Source organism: Struthio camelus, chromosome 1 (assembly GCF_040807025.1).
Source record: "Struthio camelus isolate bStrCam1 chromosome 1, bStrCam1.hap1, whole genome shotgun sequence".
NCBI lineage: Eukaryota > Metazoa > Chordata > Aves > Struthioniformes > Struthionidae > Struthio > Struthio camelus.
In genome coordinates this window covers 14261751-14273651 of record NC_090942.1, presented here as the reverse complement: position 1 = coordinate 14273651, position 11901 = coordinate 14261751, and the positions used below count along the sequence as shown (strand labels likewise).

The 11901-nt window shown below is 40.4% G+C and overlaps 1 protein-coding gene across 1 annotated transcript; it reads right to left on the bottom strand.

Moving 5' to 3' along the window:
• Positions 1-1679: 1679 nt before the first annotated feature.
• Positions 1680-11885, bottom strand: ARMC10 (armadillo repeat containing 10). The gene is made up of 6 exons (XM_068929091.1): positions 11687-11885; positions 10947-11092; positions 9308-9442; positions 7792-7968; positions 5373-5444; positions 1680-2431 (listed from the first exon to the last, which is right to left on the bottom strand). Exons 1-6 carry the CDS (start codon positions 11883-11885, stop codon positions 2177-2179), a joined length of 984 nt encoding a protein of 327 aa, XP_068785192.1. The 3' UTR covers positions 1680-2176.
• Between the last annotated feature and the right edge of the window lie 16 nt (positions 11886-11901).

The window sequence follows — 11901 nt, the reverse complement described above, 5'->3', positions numbered from 1 at the left end:
TAGGAAGTGTTTTGTTTTAGATGTATTAATTCACAGTATTTGTATGTAGAATGGTCACTGTTACATTGTGCTTGGCGCTGATAAGCTTCCATCTAGGGTAGGGAGTAGGGGATAAAAAAGTTAGAGACACTTGTGTGAAGACAAACTGGAGAATCTTGCATTATTTCTAAATATCTCAATAGCAGTGTTCTATGAAGAAAGGTTTAAAACTTAGCTTTTTTTAGACTAGAAGGAGAAGAGTGTGGTAACAGTAAAAAAAAAAAAAATTTCATCTATTTTAGATAGAGGACAACTGTCACTTGTTTCTGTTTTCCTACCCTTTCCTTTGGTAGCCAATCAACTTTAATTATCAAAAAGAACATGTAGGATGTTGGAAAACTGATTTTTTAGGTTGGAGAAAATGAGGGACACCTAGGCATCTCAATTGCCGAGATTAAGAACAGATATACCTGGACAGACTAGTCTAACTTCTTGTTGCCTTGGAAGAAGATGGGGTAGGTGACCTCTTAGTGTCTGGCCTAGTCCTTATTTTTCTTCACTAAATATAGAAGCAGACAAAATTTAAATATAATGTGGTGAAACATTTAAGTGATTCTAAGTTACATATCATAAAACAAACAGCACATACAAAGGAAGTTCACTACCAATGCGGTGTTTGTCGGGGTTGTGACAGATTAACGGGAAATCATGCCAACCTTCCACTTCGGCCTTAACGGTATTCCTGATGAGTTAAAACTACCCATATAGATAAATGAGATAGATGTAGCTTGACCTATTTGTTGATGAGAGCATAGATAGTGTTACGTGTTACAAAAGTTATCTACTGAAAAATGTAAAATCTACTGAACATACAGAAAAAGAGTACTGTTTTTTGTAACATCAATTTCCATGTATTGGCTCAGAAAGACAAAGCATCTAATAACAGCTTGGGTAATAGAGTTCTCTTAAAAATGATACAGGGTAGAAAACGAACTGCCTTTACATCTGACACTTCACTTTCTCCATGGTATTTAGGAAGTTTGAGTAGTCTTGTTTCAGTGTAAAGTGGTTTAAATGTTTTATGTGCATCAGTGAACTCTTCCTTCGCTCTCCTGTACAGTAATTTTTAGATGTATTCCATTTCATTTTGAATTAATGCTGCAGAGATGACTGGAATTTTCGGGAGGGGGAGGGGCCAACTCAAAGAAGCACTTACTGTGATGAAGCTCCAATTGCAAAGAAGTAGGAGTAGAGTCTTCCAAGGAAAGTTGGCTCGTGATCTGCTACAGAACAGGACGCTTCTTTTTTTTTTTTTTTTTTTTTTTTAAAGTGCATGCTGCTGCTCTTTTAGACCTTTTTCTGAAGACAGTAATTTTGAATTTTTGGAACTTGAAAACCCCACTCTGTGCACTTGCAGATAATCTTTGGTGCACAACAGGTATATTAAAGACCACATTTCAAAAAAAATACGTATGCTTTCTTTTAAAGGTATCGCTTTAAGGGAGATGAAATCCATTTGACTTTGCTCAAGCAAGGACACTGCATGTGTTGAGGTTAACTGCACTGCAGTTGCTAAATGGAGTGGGTACGTTAAACATGAGCATAGTTTTAGAGTACACTGTGCAGGTAACATGAAAAAACAGGCTAGATAACTTTAATATGCAATTTTCCTTGGAAATATATTTGCAGGAAGTCAGTGATAGTCTGGCATTGTTTTTATTTAAGATTTTTCTAGGATTTGCCTGCACACAATTAGTAGGTATCTGATTAATAACATGTAAATACCAAATCTTGAATTGCTAGATCTTTAATGCACCGTTCCATAGAGATATATTTATTCAAAAATTGTTAAGTATATAAGGTAATAAAAACTCTTTACAACATTGAGAGAATATTTAGATTGACTTTTCTGGTCCATTTAAAATATGCACTGTATGTATAAAAGTTTCAGTGTTTTAAACTATCCCTCCCCATTTGTTAATGCGTAGCAGCTGTATAATAGTATGCCAGTGCTAAGTACGCTCTTGCTTATCTCACTCAGAAATCTATTATGCTCTCTATTAAACATACTGCATTTGCTTTTGTAATAGCTGGTTTGCACCTAATAATATGGTAGTATTCAGTAAAGTATGTTTTATTTTCTTGTATGAAAGCCCTCTTAAGATAAATATTCTAATCAGGTCACTTTTTTTAACGACTATTGTGTTAATATCCTGACAACTTGCTCTTTCACTTCTGTATCAGGGTGATGCAATAAAGATGCTAATTTCTGAGCAAATGGGGTAGAATGCCCACAGAGTGTAAAGAAAACTGAATCTTCACTGTACTGGTTCTGAAGCATGGTGCCATCTTCGTTGTTCACATTCTTTTTCAAATTTGCTGCAAACGCGAGGGCTCTGAGCAGAATGTCTCTGTTTATACAACTGTCAAAAAGTAACAGCAACGATGGCCCCTAGGATAGTGAATAAATAATGCACATTTAATCGTTAGCGTTACTTAACAAATGTACTTGTGTCTCCTAACTTTTAAAAATGGAAAGAAATCTGCACCTAAACCATCTAAAATAGAGACCTTATAAAATATGAGAACTCTATATGCTGTGAAAGCATGCCAGAAACTTGCACAGCGTGCACATTTCCTCCTCAGAAAAGACTGGCTTATATATCATAGACTAATAAATGCTTTGTACTTTGAATCTCCAAAACATAGCTGTCTGGAAAATTCCTATTTGGAAGGGAGGGTCTGCTTTCCTTCTAAATAATGTTTCTTTTGCCCTCTATGGTGATCTGAATGTTTGTACGTTAATACATTTAGGTGTCTGATAGACCAAAAAAGGATACACTTTTGACACAGTAGAGAACTGAACGTTTAGCTACTCAAATCTTGTTCTAGACTTTGAATAATGAAAAGTTGGTAGCATACAGATTAGCTCTGCCCCTTGGAGATAGGTCAAAAATTAAACTTTGATTTCAAATCATTGAATGTTTTGAATGAATAGTTTAAGAAGTTTGGGAGGGGAGCAGCGCCATTCCAACCCCTTACTTTTGTTCTGATGTGACAAAGGATATAATTGAAATAAACCTGTAAGCTAGCAAAACCTGCACTAACTAATGTCAAATAAAGTTCTGCATGAAGACATAAGGAAATGCACACAAGACAGGCTACTGAAAGTACTTACATATAATGGTTACATCTGAGTAAAGATATATATAGGTATATTATGTTAGATACAGAAACAGTTGTTGAGAATGATCATTTATAAGATGGTTACATTTGAAGTTTGTACCCTGTCCGCAAACTACAGGCTGACGCACATCTGAAAATGAGGTTTTAGGTTTTTCTGAAACTATCAGGGTACCTTGTATGAAAGACCATCGTACTCCTTGTTTGGTCGTGTGGTAAAACCTTTTGTCTCCACGGCCACAAAGGAGCGCAGAGAGCCAAGGGCATGTGGCGGAACCCAAATAATACCTGCCCCTGCTGCTCCACTCTCAGGCCCATCCGAGGAGAGTGATCAGCCTATCAAGCGCTCACCTTCACGAGCACAGAGGCACAATGGCAGGCAGGGAATTCAAATTACCTACTCAGAGAATGGAGGGCTTGTCCAGGCTCCTCCCAGGGCTGTCCCAAGGGCCCATCGACCCTGCCATCCAGGCATGAAACAAGGGGAACAGCTCTCTAGAGCACCTTTCAGACAGAGGAGTCTTACTGCCTTGGGGTATGAGACCTGTTACAGGATGCAAGGGAAATTTAGGGGAGGAATAAAAGGTGTGTGTGTGGGGGGGAATCTAGGTGATTTGGGGAGGAACAAACATGGGAAAATAGAGCAATGTGGGGATAAAAAGGGGCTGGCCACATGTGAATAGGGCTAGTCAGTATGCTTGTCTGCCTGTGCTCTTTGCCTGATCAGCCCAGTCTGTCCTACCTTCTATTAAATTCCTTTCCAACTACGTTCCTGGGTGAGGGACTCTATTCTGCGTGCATGTCAGGTTGTAGCAGCCTGTGTGTCTACGGTGCCAGCAACTGGAGAGACCAGGGAGAACGAAATGAAGTGCCAGCAACTGGAGGTCGACCATGGGTCAGATGGCCCCTGTGTCTCTGGTGCTAGCAACTGCAGCAAGTGAGTGTGTGAATGTCACGCCAGATGAGCCAGCGAGTAGGTGGAGCGACCTGGGCTCCAGGTATGCGTGTATATCTCCAATGGTGAGGCCACAGGGCAGTTGGCTACCATGGGTGGAGTCGAGGGGGAACCAGGGGCATCTCGGCTGGCTCCCAGGGAGAGCATGCATCTGGGGTCGACTGGGATACCCGTGTGCATATGTCTCTTAAGGGTGAGACCACAGAGTAGCTGGCTACCTGGGGGGACCAGGGGAGTCCCAGCAAACAGCTAGGGAGACTGTGGGGTTTGGGTGTTGACTGAGACCCATCTGTCAATATGTCTGGGGTGTATGCGTGTGTACGCATCTCTTGGGGTAAGGCACCTGGGAAGAGTGTGGATCCAGGACCAGCTACTGGATGGACGGCACGTCCAAGGCCAGTTACTGGACAGATGCACAGTGTGTGCGTGTGCGCATGTGCGTGTTTGTGAGGGGGTCTGTATCAGCACTATATAAATCAGTACTAGAGTGGGACTGTGGGCCTCAGCGGTCTGTATGTCCAGGTGCCGGCAACAGGGGAGACCAGGGATCCAGAGGCCAGCTACACTGAGGACCAGTGTCTAAGCCCAGCTGCCAGAAGGATCCACATTGTGCATACGTGTATATATATATGTCCCACAAACAGGTCGACCAGAGAGAGGAACGGGATGAAGCTGTTGGTGCTGTCTGTGTGAGTGCTGAGTGTATCTGTTCATGCTGATCTGTGTGGCTGGCTGGCCATCTATGTACGTTGTTTACACGTGTTTGTGTTGGGTGCCTAGTGGGAATACCTTCTCAGCCTTGCTACTGGTTGAACCTGGGGTCATGGAGCTGCAGCAGCTTCACCCTGTTGGCCCACGGGGTTCAGCCTCCTTACCTACTACCGCCCACTGGGTGGAAAGGGAAGGCGAAAACAGGCTTCTGCCAACTGTCATGGACAGTTCCTTCCTGTGTACAGGAAGCCAGCTGCTTTCATGTGCATATGTCCCGTGACTCTCCCTTTGCAAGTGTGTTATCTATTCTGCTACAATCTGGAAGAAGATTAATATGTGAACAAGCGTGTACTTTTGGCTACTAACTTTAAGCTAATATTTGAGAGCGTGTAACTTGCTAGAATTTTACTTGTGAGTTTCATATATCCTTTTAATACATTTAAACTTTTAAATGCATATAGATATGTGTGTATATGTACACACACATCTATGATCACACACACATATAAATGATAAAAATGTAATGAAATAGCAAGAACCTTACTCGAGCTCTGAGAATGTGTCTTGTCATGGCTGGGTTTGCAGACAGGTTCACAAGTACTTTCAGAACTTGAATCTGAAATGAGAAACATAATTCACCAAAAACAGAACATGTGAGAAAAGAAAATTAATGCTCCATTATCTTTTTCTCTTACACTTTTTGTTTTTTCTCCTCACTTGCCCCACCATATTTTACTGTAGTCCACCATCCTCTGATTTCCCGTAACTATTCTTTTCTTCAAGGATGTCTATACGACTTCTCTTTTCAATATATTTTGCTAGCTGAGTTAACAGGGTCTGTCATCTGTTTATTGCTACTGTACAAATGCAAACTACCAGCCTCTCTCTCCATCTTTCATTAAGCAGGGAAAGGCTCATGGAAGACAGAATCTGCTCTTGTTAATATTATTATCAAACTCTAATGACTCCAGTATACTCTCTACTGCCTTTTTATATGAGAAAAGGATGCAGGAATTTGGCTTTTCTCATGATTTTAGCTTTCAGACATTTACATCAGCAAATTAAATGACTCAATTCACTTTGTAATCCACTCTTATACAAATTCTAAATATAGTACTGATTTTTTCTTAATCTTTTAAGAGCAGGAGGTGAGACATTGAAAAGAGATGCTCATCTAAAAATATGCAGACAGGGAACAGGATTTCCCTCCCAGCCCGCCCCCCAAAATCAGCCTACTGAATTCTTATACTCAAAAAGTCTAGCTTATTTTTTCTGTTACACTCATAGAGGGGATCTTTCTTGATGAAATGCATAATGCATTTTCAGAAAGATCAAAAAGTATTCATTCATTCACTTTTGCCTCTGTGCTGTTCACAAGAGTGACTGAAAGACTACGTTCCTAAATAATTATTACATGCTCCCATTAACAGTTTCAGAGTTATAACTACATATTATCATTACAAGAAGTCCCTAAAACGTGCATACACACAAGAAAGTTTGTAAGTGAGAAAGTACAATTTTCTTTTACAGCAATCTGAGCTCTCATCTCTTTTCTATTCCCAAATAGGCCTACAATTTTTCACAATAAAGTGGTGTGACTTTGTAATCATTTTAGCAGCAATTACTGTCTTGCAGTGCAAATATACAGAAGGAATGAGCAGCAATCATGCTTCAGTGATGACGTGGAGAGAGCAAGGTAAAATGGGTCAACTAACATCTTGAATTGTGGAGTTTAGTCTTTGGTATAAGGAAAAGAGCTTATGGAGTCACTAGCCCATACATACTAAGTACAAATATTTTAGAAGCAAATTCTGTTTGCCTTAGATATCCAAATAAGGCAAGATGTACACACAACTCGCAGCAGGTGAAATGTACAGCATATTTAAAATACACAGAGGATATTTAAACACTGTATTTAAAAACTGATCAGCAGCATATAAAAAGACACCTTTGTACTTTCCCAGACCTAACGTTCACGTTTACATCTTGTGGCACCAATCTTTTTAAATAAACACTAGGAAAAGGCCAAAGGATGCTTACTGTACTTAAGTAAAGAAGGTGTGATAAAGTTTAGGTCTGCATAAAGTTTAGTGGAACTTCACATTCAGGAAAACTAAGTTTGATCTAAGGGAGCAATCAAGTGCACTGATATTGATGGTACTGTGACAACTTGAATAAACTCTAAATTTGGTTCCTATCTGAAGCTTTTCTCGTCTTTCAATATTTCTGACAATAATTCACAAAGAAGCACAATTTCCCATTACAGTCAATAGGGTTGCAAGAGGTGAAGTGAGATTATGCTGCTAATAATTATTGTGGACGTGTACCTCAAGTTGATCAGAGAGCGCACTGCTGTACTCATGTCTGTCTATGAAATGTATATTTACTATGATCTATCCTGTGTGTATCCAGAGCTTCCAGAAAAACCTACTGCATAAGGGAAAAGAAATCCAGAGCCAAGGTAATCATGTAACTTCTAAGAGAAATTCACTCCTTGGCATGTTTCCCCAGAGAGTTTCATGCATGAATGAAGCCTTTTGCATGCAGATCCTCCTTGCTCGGTGATTTTGTAGCAACATTTAGTGAGCAGAAGTGAATCCTAGAGCTGCTATAGCAAAGAAAGATATACAGCAATAGCAGTGCACACAGCACTGGTTTCCCACAGCCCTAGCCCAATGGTTGCAGTATCAAGATTCCCTTCCTCCCCGAAAACGTTTTTCCATCCAGTTATTCCTCATATAGGAAAAAAGGCATGACGTTAAGAAGATGCTTAGAAGGTACCCTCTCTTCCCGAATTTGCACAGAAAAAGCAATATAGATCCGTTTTAAGCATTTCATGCACTGCTATCTATTAATGAATATTTAATTTTCTAAACACAATCTAAACAGCTTTAGAAAAATGGTATAAAGGAAGTAAGTAAAGCAACTTGATAGATGGTTTGTCACAATTCAGTACCCAGTACCTGTGTCCTTTCATTTCCTTCTGAAAGCAAATGAAGAAAGCATGGAATTGAGTTTATCATCATATGATGGTAGTCACTGGTAACAGACATATTTGTCAACAATCTGAGTCCAGCTAGCTGCAGATCAGAGTTCAGGGAAGCCGACTCAGTGTCCTTACAAACTTGCGTGATATATACCTGGAGGAAAAAAAGGAAGGCGATAAAAGGGAAGACATTTCTGATACAAGTAGAACTTGTATTCACAAATAGTATCGGTGTTCTTAGCTAAAGTGGCCTAAAAATCTATTGCACGCTGCTCGCTGAAACCATAACCTCAGCAAGGCACTCAGAAATAGGCATTTCTTTTTTAATACACAAATATTCTGCTAGTATAATAGAGGCACACATGACAGAGTCATGCTCACTAACCTTCCTGAAGCATCAGTTGCTCAGAAAACCCAAACTGCTTTGACTCCATCTCAGAAGTGGCGCACTCGCTGTAAGGAGTTATTCGAGAATCACTTACAGCCACTAGGTTCTTATTAGATGCTGAGAACAAGTTATGGACAAGTCTCAGAATGAGATCCTTTCTTCCAACCACTTGGCCCATTCATCTGAGTACTAATCAGGAACGACGACGACGACTGACACCAAAAAGCATGCTTACCCAGTTTTCTTCTGGGTGACCGCACACAACATCTTGAAACCCTAACTAAGAAGAAAACAGTTTTCCCTTTTATCAAAGGAGTTGTTTTTTGCCCATATAAATACTTGCTGTTTGCAAGAATTACTTTAAAAAAAGCTGCTCAGGACTAAAGAGACTGTAAACTACCATATACAGTCAAACTGCTCTTTTTAATCAAGCTAACCCCAAAGCTACTAAAAATCTGCAAAGGTGCATGATTGCTCACTGCGTGGACCCTTCTTGATCTATTGAGAAATCAGAAAATGACCAAAATGGCTGCTTTTTTGATGGCTAGGCCCCTCTCATTTGTAACATCTACTGCATTTACCAGTGAGACTTGCTACCATTGCTTATTACAGACTATTCTCTTAAGATGAAAATACTGCCCTCAAAAATTGGTCTCAGACCAACCCAAGGGATCAGTGATGGTTTTCTTCTCCAGTTCCCTTGCCTAGGGAGTCGTGCTAGCTTCTGTCTCCCACCTATCTTATTAAACAACCATTGTTGCTGTTCTAGACATATTTGGAAATAGGTCTTGCCTCACATACTTTTACTATTAAACTTCAACAGCACAATCTCCGTTTACCAGCATTTGGTAAAAGCTAAACACAGACTGTCTCGTTTCCTAAATGTCTTTTAAAAAAAGTAATTGGTCGTGATGCAATGCATTTTGTGAAGCTATTCCCTTTGGCCGTGGGATGCACAGATGATCCAGACCTGTTGACTCGTAAGTATTACTAACCTCAAAACGTTTTGGCATTTTCCTTTGTATTTAACAACTATGCTGAAAATTCTTTATTATTTCCGATATCCACATTACTTCCCCCCCCCCCCCGCCTTTAGAAAACTTACCTGTATCTCCTTCTGATTTGTAATGTTCATACTCAAATTATTAAGAGCATTTAGTGCTTTCTCTTTAACCCTGGGAATGCAATCTGAGAGCATCCTTCCAATAATAGAAAGGCCATCCAAATTTCGAATTATATCCTGAAATATAAAATAGATAAAGTTTCCACTTCAACACAAACAGAGCCCCTGAATTAACACTTCTAGAACAGACTATGTCTATTTAAAGTGGGAATGTTAGCAGTTGGTTTTTCTCTACAATATCATTCCATACAAAAATAAAATATGCATACCATTTATTTCAAAACTGACATCAGCTTACAGTATCCCACCATGTTTGAAAAAGATTTTCATTTGACAAAGACACCAATGGCATATATCCTTCTGAGGAGTTGCTTGTAAAATTATCAAATTTTGAAGAGCTCACAAATTAAGACAGCTCCTAGAACAGGTAAAATAGTATCTGTTAGGTTTTGCTTGTGCCAGATTAAAGGATTTGATACAGCCTGTAAATTCTACGAAGATGCACAACCACTAAGCTACCCTTTGGCTTTGCATATATTGCTTCCACTGAAATTAAGAATAGTCCTCCTTGGGGCCAAAGTATATCCCCTTATTTGACCTGCAAAGCATGCCTAGATCATTTCAGATTATAAGTGCTCAAAGATAAATAACTATTGCACAATGACTTTATAGGATAGCTGTGCCAGTGAACAGGTCACAGTATCTAAAATCGCTGTCTGAACAGAACAGAATTTCAAGATGCAGCTTTACGGTATTAATGGGAGAAGTTCTAGAACGTTATCTTGCTTTTCCCTTACGCTTGAAAGTTTTTTTTTTTTTTTCAATCCTCTCACTCAGAACTCCAACTATCATTCAAAAGGCAATACAGTGTTTTCAAGAAAATGAAAAATGGGCCTTGAGATTTCATGACGTTCTAGCAGTTCTGAGAGATTTCTATTAAGAAAATGATTTTAAGACGCCAAAGTAGTGAGTATAGTTTTAAGTATCTTAAAAATAACAAAAAGGTGACTTCTGGAGGAGTCATTTGGACATTCTGTCCAAATGCCCACATGTTCATTTTGACAAAAAAAAAGACAAAATGGATGCATATTTTCCTCTATAAAGGCATGAAAATAAGCACCCCTCTAAAAGTCTTCCTGTATCATATCTCCAATCAAATTGAATAGACTTGCATAGTTGGAGAGTTGCTAGGATATAAGTGGCATACAACTCTGTAAATATAAAAAACAGTTTAAATTATCTGTGTAAATGTCAGACCTGATCCTGAAACGGCAAGTATTTAACCTTTCTCAAATTCAACCCTTTAAGTGACATTATGTTACTTTAAGCAATGAAAGATATAAAGATATTTACAGCACTTTTACAATACAGAACTCTGTACAAACATTAAGTTGTACAAACTTAATTTATACAAACATTAAGCTTACATAAGTCTTGTAAGGCAGGTAAGTTATATTTTTTGCACTAACGGAAAATTAAGGTATAGATGTTATACCCTGGAGGTTAGGACACAAAATACCATTGCTCTCAGTCTTGTGCTACTCTTATGAAGAAGAGTGCCTCTCATTTTCCAAACTAACGGGTCCTGAGATACTATTGATTGCTATAAAACAATACTTACTTGATTTACGGAGAAGGCAGCGCTGTTGCTGAGAGTGATCAAAGTTTGCTCTTGAATTAATGGATCATCTGTGGACTGGAGCAAGTGGATAAGTTTCTGCAGATCATCAGCATCCATGGTATGGGGTGATGCCGTAGGACTGGTGTCTGTCAATGTTAAAAAATTAAATGAAATACCTGATATCAAGTTTGAGACATTTGCCTTAGTTACTACTTAATGTCTTTCACAGAGGTGACTTTCAGCTCTCGGTTGCAGGCCACAGTGATCCAAGATCTACTGTACCCAACCACCACGTTATGGCAAGAAGATTGTTTTACAACAGAAGCAGGATTTCAGTCCCTTCTCCTGAGCCTTACGACTTCTTTTCAAAGCAGAAAACACAAGCAACACTCGGCATATGTTATTCCTTGGTTAACCAACAGCAAACCTTTCTTTTAAAATTATTAGCAGTATTCCCCAAGCATGTAAATTTTCCCTCTGTTCTCTGCAATGAAACGTGGAAATCTGCCTGGGCACTGCAGGAAAAGAGACTGAAACGTCTCCCCTTGCTGACTGCTGCTTCCAGAACCTGGGGCTACACTCAGGGTCTCTGAAGACCAGAAAGCAAAGTCAGCGTTAATTACCACAATGCAAGAGCTAGCTCGAAAAACAAACAACAGTTGTTCTTCATCCTCCTCTGTCTCCTGACCAAGAACAACGCGGCTGCGCCCTCGGTGGGCTGCCCGCGCCTGGCGCCTCACCTGAGGGCGGGCCGCAGGGCGCCCGCCGCCCGGCCCCGGCCCCGGGCCCCGCCGAAGCGCCCGGTCTCGGCCGCGGCCTCGGGCCCCGCCGCCCGCCGCTCGCCGCCCGCCGCGACAGGCGGTAGCAGGCAGCGGCCGCCGCCAGCAGCAGGAGCCCCAGCGCGGCCGCCCGCAGCGCGGCGCCCCGCGCCTCCCCCATGCCGGGCCCCTCCGGC